Source organism: Athalia rosae, chromosome 3 (genome assembly GCF_917208135.1).
Source record: "Athalia rosae chromosome 3, iyAthRosa1.1, whole genome shotgun sequence".
Lineage (NCBI taxonomy): Eukaryota > Metazoa > Arthropoda > Insecta > Hymenoptera > Athaliidae > Athalia > Athalia rosae.
Genome location: NC_064028.1, coordinates 14,839,038 through 14,854,987, shown reverse-complemented (window position 1 = coordinate 14,854,987; position 15,950 = coordinate 14,839,038). Strand labels below are relative to the sequence as shown.

At 31.5% G+C, this 15,950-nt stretch overlaps 3 protein-coding genes across 16 annotated transcripts in view; 2 read left to right on the top strand and 1 right to left on the bottom strand.

The window, feature by feature from the left end:
- The first annotated feature begins 257 nt into the window (after positions 1-257).
- LOC125500248 lies at positions 258-1,320 on the top strand. Its single transcript, XM_048652363.1, has 2 exons — positions 258-492; positions 733-1,320. Exons 1-2 carry the CDS (start codon positions 483-485, stop codon positions 1,083-1,085), a joined length of 363 nt encoding a protein of 120 aa, XP_048508320.1. The 5' UTR covers positions 258-482; the 3' UTR covers positions 1,086-1,320.
- A 1,307-nt stretch (positions 1,321-2,627) lies between these two features.
- LOC105691810 (leucine-rich repeat-containing protein 23-like) lies at positions 2,628-3,837 on the top strand. The gene has a single exon (XM_012410537.2). It carries the CDS (start codon positions 2,628-2,630, stop codon positions 3,687-3,689), a length of 1,062 nt encoding a protein of 353 aa, XP_012265960.2. The 3' UTR covers positions 3,690-3,837.
- A 768-nt stretch (positions 3,838-4,605) lies between these two features.
- The window catches only part of LOC105691870 (protein tramtrack, alpha isoform), a 57,919-nt gene continuing 46,574 nt past the window's right edge, over positions 4,606-15,950 (bottom strand). For 11 of the 14 annotated variants that reach the window (XM_020855820.2, XM_020855821.2, XM_048653273.1 and 8 more), the window contains 3 exons: positions 8,197-8,402; positions 7,677-7,952; positions 4,606-7,587 (listed from right to left, as the gene is read on the bottom strand). In XM_020855820.2, coding sequence (XP_020711479.2) covers positions 7,432-7,587; positions 7,677-7,952; positions 8,197-8,402 — 638 coding nt within the window. In that variant the 3' untranslated portion in view covers positions 4,606-7,431. Of the gene's footprint in view, positions 7,588-7,676; positions 7,953-8,196; positions 8,403-8,643; positions 15,887-15,950 lie in introns of those variants that run through there. The other 3 variants (XM_048653277.1, XM_048653279.1, XM_048653276.1) reach the window with 3 other exon arrangements.

The window sequence follows — 15,950 nt, the reverse complement described above, 5'->3', positions numbered from 1 at the left end:
TTTGCCCAGGGCTGACTGTCTTTAGTTATCATCAGTCAACGACATCTCCGACCCGCATTACATGGCCTGACGTCAAGGAGCAAGAAATCTGGGATTTTAGTTCACGAAAATTCCGCCACATAGCGCTACCTGTATTCTGACAACCGGTCACGTGACCTTTTAGGGGCGGAGCCTAAAAATAGGGCCGTACAATTAATTTCAAGGACCCGCACCACCCGGAGGCGGCACAAATGAAAAATAATTTCAATCTATAAAAAATCCGAAAAAATTGGGAATAGATCCACGATGGTGGAGCTTGAGTTGTATATCATAAACCGCCTTCAGGGGCAAGGGAAGATGCGGTAATTGAAAAATCAATTAAAAAAACGAAAAAACAAGGGAAAGTTAGGGAACAATTTTAGAATGGTGCAGCTGGGTCGTATTTGTTGGCATTTTGATGGTCTCCCTCGTTCACCTAGCATGTTTGGCTCGACGCGCGACTGATGTTTGCAGGTAACCCCCCAGGGAGAATTCAGAGAGTGACATTCGGTAACACGCGCAAAGTGTAGCGAACTCTACTTTCCTCTTTGGTTCTGGAAACATTTTCCAACAGGTCGTACAGAACACAAGGAGTATGAGTTTCGTTTGCCCGAGCCTAACAGGCTTAAAAAAGATTCACTTGTCAGTCGAGAGATGAGGATCTCGTCGTTCTTCTCATCGATGTGTTTCTCTTCACTTCGATTCCGTTTTCAGGTTACCTGCATCTCGAGGGCCTCCGTACAGCTCTGTTCAGCTATTCATTCGCTTGGAGTAAACCTAGGAAGTTTGATTCTACGCATAGAAGACACAGATCAAACAGGACTCGTACCAGATGCTACCGATGGACTCCACGGGAATCTATTTTGGGCTGGAATCCTCCCGGACAAAGACCTGATAAGCTACGATTGAGTTTTATCATATTTTCTCACCTCTCTCTCATTTTTATTTTTCAGGAGAGCATTGGACAGTCTCTGAAGCAACGGTGGCACCGCACCCGCATAGGAAATACAAGACTATCCTCGATGCATTTACACCACTGGACTGTACAATATCCTGTACTTTGGTGATTTACACATCGAATCATCATGTGGATAATTATGCAGCAAGGAATTACGATGTATACGTCTCGAATCTTAGAGAACAAGAAATTAATAATTTAATGTTAATTGAAATGAAACTATCGTCCATAGTCTTGTAACGCATTAGTCATAAGTATACAAAAATGAATTTATATTGTCCATTGCAAAGTCTCAATATGTATTCTTGACGATTAATTTATTAATAAAAACTCATTGTAACCAATCGTCGATTGTTCAGTTATCAATGATTACATCCCTGTATGCATCATTAGATGATAACCATTATTGGTGATATATCATACATCATCACATGCATGGTGCGTATCAAATCATACATCACAACCGGAAGTGATAATGTAGATCTCTAGAATACCGGCCCTGAAAATTAAGAGATTGCCCAAAAGTAGATGTTTGTATCAGGAGAACATGAAACCCGAGGAGGTGGTCCAAGACCTGGTGCCTCATCATGTGCATGCCTTCAATCATGTATGTTTATTCCTAGTATGATAGAGAGAGCAACTGCTTCCTCGCAGGACTAACTATATGCCTGCCTGTGCATTGAATCATTTAATAATTCTTTGATACAAAGGAAAAAGAATAATTCTGAGCTCTGGAATGTAGGTCCTGGAAATTAAAATTTAGGCCAAAAATTTGATTTTGTATCAGGAGAACAGAAAAACTGAGAAGGTATTCCTAGACAGCATGTTGTATCACACTTCATCACTTGCTTGCTCACTATTCGTTATTTCAGGACTCTACATGTCAATGAATGATGCTTCCAGGGGTGTAAATAATAGGAAACAAGTATTCGGTTTGGAAAAAGCTTGTCATTTATTCATGAGTTATGCAGGTGGAATACATTCAGCATGCATACATTATTGAAATAATCGTTAAAAACTTTCCAATATCATTTACAAGATGTATAAGGTTCATTACAATATTACCCCAGTCATTCGAATGAATATAACTTATGAATACATTGCATAAAGACTTATTCGTGTACATCAACTATTCTACGCTATGCATATGTATGACAATTATTTTGCAAATTGTAAACTGGCAGGTGTAAGCCGACTTCCTGTTGCAAGTGAGGAGATGCTCGTCAGAAAGTGCGATGTCATTACTTGCCACTTATTACCTTCGCCGAGTCCTTGCCACTGCCGACTTTGTAAAGCTGCAATTGTCCTGAGCGTACTGAAAAATTGAGATATCTCGTCGAGTATTAATTCAAGCTTGATTTCTTGGATCAAAATACATTGGCAAAACATCCTGTAATTTTTTTTCCAGAAGTCTAGTAAAGATTGAAATAACGTAACGTAACTCGATCAATTCAATCAGATGTGTTCTAGATGCAGGGCGGAGTTACTTCGGAAGTTGAAAATGAGTTGAAAATGATTCAACATTGGCCAATGAGTGCAATTTTTATAATTTTATCGCCCCCTCAATTGTTATCGTACGGACTCAAACGTTACCGCTTTCTACAGGTGACATTCATAATTTTATACTCTACGAATCAATTATTTTCTCGATATGCTGTCAACGAATGAGGACGCAGATATTAATTCTTCATCAAATACATTCTCTGCAGAGGTAAAGGGTTTTTATGACGAGGCGGAGGAGTCCCAGGGATATGATAATCCTGATGATCCGGAGATTACGAACCCACGATCCCTCAGTTTTGACGAAGCTGCGCGATGCCTAAGCCTTCTGGGGAAGAACGATTCTGGTCTCAGATATTCTTTCCTGATGCTGACCGCCTCGGATAAGCTTTTAACAGATATCAGCATCATTCCAACGTTCAGAAACTTATTATTCGTTGATGTAAGTGGAAACCTTCTGACGCTTTCTGAGATACAAATTCTAACAGCAATGACGTATCTTCTTATGATAAAAGCGGATCGAAATCGGATCGAAAGCGCCAATTTTCAATCAAACATGCTCTACCTACAAGTGCTATCTTTGAACCGTAACAAGATTAGAGAAACAAAGGGGATTTCCCACCGTCTTTTAGAGTGTTTGGAATTGAGCAACAACTCCATAAAAGCAGTCGATCTCAATCCCTACGAGTTGGAAAATTTGAAAGTTTTAGAAATTCGAGGGAATATTTTAACGACTATGAACGGATTGTTATTTCGAAATCTAAGAGCGCTCTACATAGCGGAGAATCGTATCGAAAGGATCGAAGGACTGGAGACGCTTCTGAATTTAGAGACTCTTCACGCCCGAGGAAATTTCATATCCAGTTTTGATGCCCTCTACAAAACTTCGAATATTTGTCCGAAATTGAGTTATCTGAATTTAAGGGAAAACAAAATATCGAGGATCTCAGAATTCCGCAAGTTACAACAGTTGAAGAAACTTGAAATTCTCGTGACGTCGCAAAATCCGTTTGAAAAAAATTATGCAGTCGATAACTCTTACAGAATTAATTTGCTAGCAATTTTTCCGGGTCTGAAAAGAATCAACAAAGATCCAGTTCTTGCAGAAGAACTAGTCGAGGCCGATAGGATTAAAAAACAAAAATTCCCCGATGAAAATATCTCCGACGCCGACGAGGTCATCGAACAACCTGAGCCAAATGCAACCCCCTAATTTTGCGAAATATTATTGATTATTAATCATTTTAAAATCATTTAAAACGAAAATGAAGAGCTGAATAGTACAACTCAGCTCTCCCAGCGCGAAATTTTATTCACGGGATTATTGAATATTTGAAATTGAGTAATCGATTTGGTCAAGAAAACAAGATAAAAAAAATGCTGATTTAGTTTGTCATGGCATCTTTTACATATAATCTCTTGCCATCGTCTCCAACTCTTCCTCTGCCAACTTTACGATACGCTTAAGCCGTTCACGTTCCTCTGTGAAAAGAAGAAGAAAATTGCTTGTTAAAAATGTCAATAATTTAGGCTGTCATAAACTATAAGATAAAAAATAATTGAACTATAAAAATCTGGACTCCAATTTCAACCCCTCACAAAAATTGATTCGTTCGTTCGGATTTTTCCAGCCGATATACCTTCTCGATCTGTTTGGTTTTTTAATTATTCCCTTCTGCCTCCTCCTCCGGCGAAGCAGGGTCAACGAAAAGTAACGCCAGATTAGCCATTTCGGCTGTATAGGTATATACAATAGTGATAAATAAGCGAGATAATCGATAGACATCGTGCCTATGGATTAAATAAATATGCAATTCACCTTTGGCAGCGATAGCTTTTTCCCTGGCAATCATTTCCCGCCTACGTTCTTTCATTATTCTTTCCCTTTCACGAATCGGAGCGTCGAATATTCTGATTCGCTTCAATTTTTCCGCGCCATGATAAACTCCAGCTATCAAAAATACCCATCTGCAAAGCTAAGTCAAACAGTTATCACTTGCTGAATAATTTCTATCGTTAGAAAATATCTTTCAACTAGAAACCTTTATACCCGGATGAACATCGTGAGGGGCAGGAATTAGGGAAGATGTTTCCTTTTTCATCCTGGTCAGCAAATTTATAATCTCCCGACATTTTGAATTTCTCTATTCCTTATTTTCAATTTGACCGAAATTTCACAGCCAACTATGAACTAATTATTTAACAAAATAGGTACTAAAGTTAATATTAATAACAATAATAATCATCTGATATTGACGTATTTGATTTTAATAATATTATTATTATTACCATGTCCTCATCATAATGTGACAATAAAGACGGTGTACAATTTTATTTTATTCTCATTTCTTCCTCCGTTCCATTTTCGTTTTTTGTTTCATATATACATATAATATGTTCACTTATTTGTTTATTTATTTATCCATTTATTCGTGATTTATTTTATTTTTTTAAATTATTTTTCGTAAATCATACCCGTAGGAATTTTATCTATATGTATATCTATTATAGATACACACAGCTGCTGTCGTTCAATGAATGAACAGAAAAAAAATATGTATACTATATATAAATAATATAATAACTAGTAATTGAGTCGTTTGATCGCTGTACATGTTTTTTTTGTCAATATTCAACAGTTTTCTTACTTTTGGCAACATCCACTATAGTTATAAAATTGCAGCGAGATAACCACACGAGAGGCCTAATTGATTGAGAAGTAAACGTAAAACTTAAATTAACAATAAAATTTAATTTAATTATCAAAGTTCCTTCAATTTTTTAAAATTTTATTTTATATAATACTCGAGATCTGTTCTTACTTGAGAAAAAATGAATCTCTTGAACTAAAACCGATCGAATTAACAAACTAGAGAATCTTTTTCTTACGTTCTTTTTCGTTCTTTGTATTTTAATTATTATTTTACTTGAGTTTTCTCAATTCCGAGCACCTGATTTTTTTATTTCATTTACTTTGTTTTTTTTTCAACGAGAGATCAGCCTTTCATTCGTATTACGTTATATTACATGTATAAGTTTTTTAAATAAAAATTGCAACATCCTGTGTCGTTAGGTTATTAATATTAATAACAACAACAATAACAACAATAATGATAATAATAGTAATCATAATCATAATAATATATTACAAGATTTCAATTTATGCAGAGAAGACCTGAACGATGATGGGTGAAATTTTGCTTTTGGTTTTTTTTTCTTTCGAATAGTTTTCTGCCCATTTCCGTGATTCTTATAGCACAATAAATTCAATCAAGCACTATAATATATTCATAAGTTATGTATAGGTAGTTATTCAATTCAACGATATTAATATTGACGATGGAAGAATTAGAGTGTAATTAATTATTTTATTTTATGTGCTTTGGAGTATTCATATTATGCAACGTTTTGAATTTGGCTAGTATTCTGAGCTAGCTTCAATTTGTTTAATATCGTATTTTGGCTTTTTTTTTAAGTATTATATCTTTTTTCAATCTTTTAATTTTAGGTAACACTAGAATCACAAAAATTTACGGAAATACGCCTGATGCTCGCGTCATGTTTAGTCACATAATTATTTAGGAAGAACATAGATACATCATATTATCATAGATATTATGTATTATATATATATACCTATATATCGTGCTATTTTACATACAGATTCAAGAATATATTATATTTTATATGTATGTATATATATATATATATATATGTATGTGTATACTATGTGTATATTGTTTCCGTTCTTAATCTTCCCCTAATTCATTCATAATTAATAATATTCTCTTTCGTATGCATGTTTTTGTTCTGTTTTTGAACCGAGTGTACCCAATTCGTGTGCAAGATTCTTATCAATTTTTTTTTACTTCGTATTCGTCGATTTTGGTATCATTTTTTAATTGTATATTATACTTTTACGGAAGTTGGACAGTAATAATTAAAATATTTTAAAAAAATGGACAGATTCTCTCTTAATATTTAATTTTTATAATAATACACAATTGTGTATACTTAGGTGTATATCAGGATAAGTATATATATGTATGTATGTGTATTATGTATTCAATGATAGTTTGGAAGTAGTAATTTGACTCTAACAATAATGAATTAACGAAACCAATTAAGGGCAATAAAAAAAATAAATATCGTAAACAACAAAACCAACAACATTTTTGTTTTATGTTTGTTTGGTTTTTGGAATTGTTTTCTTTCTTTTCTTTATATACGGGAAGATTTCTTATACATTTGGCACTGGGGGATTGTAATAATTCCTTAAACTAATTTTCAAATAACTATTAGAATCGTGGGAATCGGATTTTTGTTATTCACGTACTTTCGGAGAGTTTCAAATTCTCCTCATAATATTTACAATATCCTAAGAATCATTAACTCTAATTATTACAACCTGCTGACAACAAATGATAAATAACCGCTTTGATTTCTCTTCTTTCAAAAAATATCATATTGACGTATAATATACTTACGACAAAAGGTTGCATCAAGATGATTTCATTATTATTGTTGTTTTTGTTGTTTAAAATAACTTTTCTAAACAAAAATATTTTTCTTTCTCTATATAGTACTGCATATTTATATGTATATGCTAAAACAATTCCATTAAATAATGTACATTCGCTTATCTTTGTTTTTCTCAAATGTCTATCAATGGCATTTGTTCATAGTTTTACTTTTTTTTTTTGACACAGCGTCGCCGCTAAAACGGCGTGTTTGGAACTTTCGGATTTAATTCACAATATATATATGGAACACAGTTATCGAATCATTTTTGATCTTTTTTTTGCCTAATTGGATTAAAATTTTTTCATATATCCTATATGCTCTGGGCAAATACTACCACAAGCATAGTTGTCATCGTCATCATAATCATTGACTGATTGAAATTTCATGCCGGATTGAATCCAGCATTGGATTGACTCGACATTTGATGAATCTTAGCTGTTCATGACCGTCGAACGCCTCGAGTATCCACGCCTCGTAACAGTTTCACCCTGAGCTTCACACTCCCTTTTGACTCTATCGATTATGTCGGCTACGAGTTTTTCCTCTTTCTCCCTCTGCTGCTCCCAGTCCGGTCCTTTTCCTATCTGCTGTAAGTGAAAGAAAAAAAAAATAGAATAAATTATGTATGCTTTGAAAGGGTGATAAAAGTAAACGAGTGATAGATTTATCGACTCACATCTGACGTCCGCCTAGTCTTTTTGTTTAGGGGTTCCTCTCTGTTCTCGTCGTTTTCGTTGTCGGAATGCCTTGAACTCAGATGTCCGATGTATCCCTTCCTGGATTTGAAGTAAGCGTTGCAGCTATGGCACTTGAATAACGGAGCTGGTTGGGTCACTTGACTAGAGACGTGTAGTTTGTACTTGTGCCTGTACCACCTCGTTCTAGAAGGTAGGACCTCCCCGCACCATTTGCAGACTACGGAACCATCGTTTTGTATGAGGTACTCCAGCAGCTTGTAAAATATATATTCCATTCTGGATATTTATTGTATTGACCCATTAGACAAAATAATAATCGAAACTCTCAATGTCCAACTTTTTTTCCATTTCTTCAAAAAACCCATCCATAAATCTATACTACATTCAACAAGGCTAGGATGACCGATGTGATTGGTGGTAAGGAGAAGAGGGTAAAAAAATAATTGGCGATGGTTTCCCTGCAAGATTACAATTCGATTCCAAGGTTCCATCACCAACCTGTTTCCTGACCTCTGGCTCTGTTTCGACGCCTTCAGTCTTCGGTACTATATCCGTATGCTGTTCTTCTTGATCAGTGAGAAAATGTACCCCGCTGACTATTCTCTCCGCCTTAACAAAAGCTCCTCCGGTATCAGCAAACTCCCTGTTAGCCGGTGAAGTGCAAATTTCGAAGGTGATGTCGCTCGGCAAATTTGGTAGACCATCTGTAACGTCATCAGGAGCAAAGGGCTTAGCTTCTCACATGAAAATGAAGATCTGAAGTATAAATATAGCAATATTTAAATATCAACAGAGTTGGATTAAATGGGAATCAACATAGTCGGATAGGGATTTTGAAATACCCTATTGTATCATTATTGTTATAAATTGATATATATATATATAAATATTTTGTTTTTTTCTTACAAAGGGCGTGCTCAATGATACAGAAAAAAACGTTTGGGGTCCAGTTATAGACTATTGCAATTTTATATCACAAAAAAGTTACAAAGAAACAACAATTAGATGAAAACAAATCAAAATATTAATTTCCTTCTCCTTTTCTTTTTTTTTCAGAATTATTTTGTTCAACTCAATTATCAGGTTTTTGATTTTCCAGAGTGTTTCTTTTCTTTTTCTGACTATTCTTTTTTTCACTTCACCGTATCATCGCCATAATTTTTGTATCTGGCCGGTTACAAAAACAAAGCTCAGGCAGAAATTATACATAACATATTTATACAATACGTTAATCACATCACCATTGCATATGATTATTTTTTTTTTTAATATTAACATACCTCTTTTTTCTCTTTGTCTTTTATCAAACATCAACGTATAGACATTATACATATGTATATGTATAATCGACGAAATAACAGCTCAATAGAAATTAGTATTTTATTTTCTTTCTCATTTTTTTCTACTATCCTAGAACGTGATCGTTCAGAATTCAATATAATGTACCTAATTAAAAAATCTGTCAATCGATCGACTCAAATCCTGTTAGTGTTAATACTATTAATAATAATAATAATATATACTTCTTTTCTGCAAATTTGTGACTGTGTAAATCAAATTATTTCAATCAGAGTTTTTTTTTCGTTATTATTTTTTTTTATTTCAACTTCTTAATAACGACCTTTATAAGGATCAGTATAGCGTTCTTTTCCGTTATAAATTGTTAATAATAAGCCAATTATAATAATTACATTTTTTTTGTGTTTTGTTTGTTTAAGGCTAACAAGAATAGAAAAAAAATATTACTTTAATGGATAATATTAATAATAGTAATAATAATATAATTAATATAATAGTAATAATAATAATAACTTGTATCAAACTAGTAATACAACTCCTCGGTATATTTACAAAAAGAAAATAATAATCATAATAATCAATAATAATAATCAATAATAATAATAATAAATTCACGCGATTTCCCCCGCTTTTATGTCTACATTATAGGTATAGTAGAAATATATTCCTATTATCGCAAATCAGATCTACCCCACTTTGCAAAATTTCAATATAATGATTATCTTTCCTTAATCTTTTACTTTTCATGGAAATAACGTGAATTGTATTATACAACAAAATATTAGACAGCAGAAAGGGGAGAAAGGAGAATAAAATAGATTGAAGAGACGAGAGAGGCAAGAGATTTCGAAAAATTAAGGATGTGTGAAATAAAAAGAACAGAAAAACAATCTTGCCGTTTTGAAATGAAAAATCTTTTTAAAAATTTTCATTCACTTCAAAGAAAAGAAGAAAAACACAACCATCCGCAATTGATTTCTAATCAAGCCGATGATTTGTTTCCATTTTTTTTTATCTTCTTATCTTTTCCTTAAATTTCATTTCGTGAAAAGATTTAATATTTTCATCGCAACTTTTTCTACTCTTTCGAATGTTCCTTATTTTTTTTTTATTGAAACCCTATGAGCGGAGATATTTCAAATGGATAACAGAGAACTGCGAACATGGAGAAACAAGTATCAGAATTTTCACGTAACGTCTTCCGTTAGAAAAAAAAGAAAAAAAAGAAAAACAGCGAATTTTAATATTCAAATTAGCCAATAGTATAGTCGAGCTTCGTGTACGTGAATTGTTTTTCTTCTTCTAACATTAGATAAAGTATTTGCATCGTGAATGTGTGTATACATATATATGTATATACATGTATATACTATGTAAAGTTTTCATCTTTTAATTATTTAAACCTAACACGCCTACAGTAATAATAACAATAATAATAGTAATAATAATGTTCTAGCTAGTACCCGATATTACAGTTGATTAAAATTACTAAATGAAGTAATAAATGTTAATTTAATGATAGTAATAATAATGATAATAGTAATAGTAAAAATAATAAAAACCAAAATCTAAGAACAGGATAACTAATATATTATTAAATAATAATAAAAATAATAATAATAATGATAATAATATGTATGGATAACCCATATTTATAATCAGTTGGTTTCTTACGGGATTTCTTTTTGTTTCCTTTGTTACATTTGCCGCAAATCATTAATTAATTAGTAATATTGTCTTCACCGGTTGGACTACTTGCACAATTGAAGTTATAAAATGAGAAAAAAGAATAATTCCTCCACATTTCTGTGTATGATTTTCTGGCGATAACAGTAGAAAAAAGTAGCAACAAAAAATTCAATCAAAATAAGCAGGGAGAAGGGATAAATTTGAACAAAAAGGAAATGTTTTAATGATATTTAGTTAGTTATTAGTCGCGCAATGAGACAATTTATTAATCATAGTATATTAGAAGGAAATCCCCTTTTCTTCAATTCGAATTTGGCCCGCACATGGAAGACGATTTTGTTTAATTTAATTTTTTTTTTTTTTTTTGCTTTGTTTAATTCTTTATTACGTTATGTGTGCGACATTCATATTCATTTATTCTCATCATACCTGTATATTCTAATTTTGTGCGATTAGCCCTCACGAGTAGAAAGAAAAAGCAAAAATAATAATAATAAGAAAGAAAGAAAAATAAATAATACCCATGTACGCGATCACCCGTGTGTAATATTTGATAATTAAAATATGTTAAACTGTTCGTTTTCTTTTTTTCTTTTCTGTTTTTGCGTATTTTTTTCCTATTCTTTGTTTCATGTCATTCCGTTATCGTGTTATATTTATATGGTAAAGGCATTTCTACGTTATCTATACCTATAACTATCTAACTATATATATATATATATATATCTCGTTATCATGTACAATCAACCATTGGAAAGATTGTCGAACAAATGCTAGTTTTTATGAAATTTTCATTACTTTTCTCGATTATTATTACTATTCTTTTTCTGTTAGTTTTTTCGATATACATCTACGTTTGATATTTATATTATAGTACACGGTATTTTGCATATATATGTTGTGTGTATGTGTATGCGTATGAATATCAATATATGAATACGAATATCTATAGATCATCATCGTGCGTTTTTCGTCTATGGTAGAAACAAAAAAAAAACAAAAGATTTTTACTTATCGCATGGATATTCCAAAGATGAATGAATAAGAATCACAAAGAAAAAATGAAATAAAATAACACCTGACTTCCAAATCTACCGCCTCTCCCCTTTCACACAGAGCTGGTAGTTGTCAAATCGTTTGAAAAAGCGTCATACTAATTTTCTTTATATCTATATTTTTCAATTTTCAATAATCCGTTGCATACCTATATATTTCATCCCGTTCAACATATTTATAATTATTTCGAGAAAAAAATAAAAAAATCGAACATTTATCTGCAATATATAATATTTATACTCGGTACGTAATAACAACGATATTTGATCTATTCAAAAGTGTGATTAATAGAAACAAATCAAAATTTAAAAGAAAAAACGTTTTCTATATATCTAAAAATCTTCAACCTGTGCGCTTTGTGCCGTTGTGGTGCGTGCTATTATTATTTTATTTTTATTTCTACACATTTTTTTTCAATTTTTTTCTTTTCTTCATATTTCGTGTCCGTTTTTTGACGCGGCGGTGTTTGCGGTAATAAAATGTAATATTTGCAAAAATAGTAATAATAATAATAGTGATAATAATGATAATAATAAAAATAAAGATATTTATGGGGATAATATTTGCATCTTTCTATATAATAATAATAATAATAATAATAATAATAATAATATTAATAATAATAATAGTAATAATAATAATAATAATAATAACAAAAATTATATAATCAACTCATGCGAGTGTCGATTTCTTCATTTGTTTTGTTTCGTGTAATAGAATTGCTTGTTTATAGTTACAGTTCATTTAAAAATAATATAATAATAGATAATAGATAATAGATAATAATAATGCTTATAGAATAATTAATAATATAATATAATACACTTTCCAAAACCTACTACACATTATGCTGCTAGGCAGTATTATTATTTCTTATTTTTCATTTATTATTATTATTAATTTCATCCGCTCTTAAATCTCTTTAAATTAGTTTCTATCATTATTTTAATTCTATTCATTTTTCACGAGGTACCGTATAATTATTCTTTCATTTTAACTTTGCTTTTTATTCGTCCTCCGCGTCTCGCAACATTATTAATGTAGTTAAAGATTGTTATATGGTTGGTTGTTGTTGGTATTTTTATCTTTATAGCTGCGTGATGAAATAGTTGGAATTTATGAACGAATATAGTGCACATGTATTATATATTATATTTTTGTTTCGAATGAAAATTAAAACCAAAGGAATTCGATAATCTGTTTTATTCTTTCTATTCTATTCTCAATAATCTTCTTGCTACCCCAACCCCTTCATTTTTCTAGCGGTAGTAATCGAAATCTTCACGTTATTCGCATCTGAAGAGAAACTAATCTTGTAGTTAGGTGGAAATTATTACTAATTTATCTTTTTTTGCTCTCGTTTGCAAAGATTGTCAGTTTAGAATTTGCTATTATCGTTGATCTTACTATTATTATTATCATTATCATCATCATGAAAATAAAGATTATTAAAAGAATAAAGTCAAAATCAATTTATGCAGTGTGAGAAAAATTATTTCAGTTGGGTGAATTTTTTTTTAATTGCATATAAATAGAAAAAGAAACAAACGAACAAACACCGAACACGATATATACTGCATAGGTATAATGTGTATTAATGTATTATATTCAGTCTGCTCTCTTCCGTAAATATAATATATATATATTTGTTTTTTCTTTTTAATTCTTTTTTTTTAATATTGCTTCTTTATCGTATATGCAAATGCATATATTTGTGATAATAATTCTATCTGTATATGCATTATTATAATATAAATTGGATAAAACACAGTCGCTTTATGAAACTAATTTTCATATACATACGGGTTTTGCAACCAGAAGTTTTGTTTCTTTCATTTATACATAATATATATTTTTTTTCTTATTTTCTTTTAACTATTGTAATTTTTTTTTTTTTCAATAATCGCATCTCCCTACATTTTTTTTCTTTTTTAAATTATTATCAAGTTTTCATTTTTTCATTACATATTACCAATTTCTTGCATCGTTTATCATATTGTCTATGTATGTATATTGTTTGGTTTTGTAAGTTTTTATTTATTGTTACTTAATTATTTTGCTTTTTGTTCTTTATTTTTCATCATCAACATTTTCGATTTCACCACGTCGTCTGAATCTGAATGTGTACACGATAGTTCATATATGCACATATACATATGTACGTATATATATATATTTCGTTTCTGGTGGATGTCAATAATAATATTCAAAAAAATATATATATAATCCATCAAAATTCGACCAAAAAATCACGCCAGAGGATATTATTTTCGAACCGGTAGGGGTTTTTTTTTCTTCCTATACATCATATACACAGTTTTCGTAATCAAGAACAATACGGGAAAAGATGAGGAAAAACAAAAAATCCGTCGAGGATTTTTTTCCCTATAATTTTCTCCGTTAAGCTTTATCAAGTGTCCCAATTTTATTTTTAGAAAATTGCGCGTGTGCTCGGGCAATTTAATTGCCGTACACTTTTTATTTAGTTAACAATTAATTTTTACTTATTATTTGTTTTTTTTTCACTCTTTTTCCCATTTTTTTTTTTTTTTTTACATTTTCTATCATTTATTTCCTTCAATCATTATTATTATCATATACTTAGTACGGATCGCGGTTTCGAATCACAAGAAAAAAAAAGATTCCCCCCCTCATTGTTTTTTTTATCTTTTTCTTTCAATTTTCATTATTGTTATCATTAATTTATTTCGATTTTTTTCTTTTTTAATCGGCCTGCAGCAGCACCTTGTCCCAAAAACACACATACATATATCATCCGTGATTTTTTATTGTTTTATTTTTTTTAAATATAGCAAAGGCACATTTCATGCATCACGATATGCCAGTAGGTATATTTATATGTATAATATACTATATAATAATCTATACATCACATCGAGATTTTAATTTTGTTTCTTTTCTTTTTGAACTTTTTTCTAAATCTGCGCGTATAAAATTAACTATATACCTATATGTATTATATATACATATATATATATGTATATTCGAAGAGAGAGGTATAAATTAACTAGTTAAAGAGATACTTGGATCTATTGTGTTTTCTTCTTTTCATTCGCTTTTTTTTTACCTCATGTTTTTCAAATATCTTTCACCCGACTTAAAAATAGATCCTGCACAAAGGTATGGGAGAGCAGAAGAAAAATTTGAAGGGGAATTTAGAAATAGGGTTTAATCCGAATCCCCGAGATTGTTCACATACGTATGGTGTAATAATATATGTATATATATATTTATATGTTCTAAAAATTCATAATTCCCACTTCGATATTTTAAATATAATTGTCGTATCAAAATCTCCCCCTCCCCCGTGTTACCATATATATATATATATATATAATATTATTTCGGAATAATCCCGTTATAGTTGTTGCTTCTTCTCCATCTCTCGAAAGTTCATAAAAAAAAAAAAAAATTTCTCTTTCTTAACATCTTTTTGTTTGTTTGCTTTCTCTTTGTATATGTGTGTTTTTTTTCTTTCCCTTAAACGATATCCATTGCTAAGGTTGTAGATAAAATCCAAAGGGCACAACGCAATCTTTAGGCATAAAACAATCGTGTACGGTTTTCATATGATTTTTCATTTTGTCAGGTCGGGAGAATTCTTTACCGCACACAGGACATGGGAATACTTTTCTCTGATGTCCTTCGTGGTATAAAAATGCGTGCCGTTGGAAAGAATACTTGTTTTTAAATGTTTTTTGTATATCAAGTTTAGCACATTCGGTGCACTGATATACACCTTCCGATATCGATGCATATCTAAATAAATTTAAACCGCGTACAGACATTTCGGTAAGTTGTTCAGCTGGATCTTGACATTGGGAATTGGCGCGTCTTCGCATTCTACGTTTGGCAACTTGTCTAACGGGTGGTGCAGACATAGGGGTGGTACTCGTTTGACTGACGGGAGTCGTTCCCCCTCCCCCTCCACCTCCTCCCCCTCCCGTCGCTCCTCCGCCGCCACTACCCGTTGTCGGCGTATCCCATTGGCCACCAGAATTTGGTGTTGATGCTGCTGGACTACTTCCCGTAGCATTTGACGAAGACGTTTGTTGTACACCCGATTTATTGTCCTTGGACGTTGAATCACCAGCGTCAGATTTTACCGACGACGACGTTGACTCTACGAAAAATTGAATACTATTCATTAATTATGATGACAATAATCGACGAACAATCTACATGAT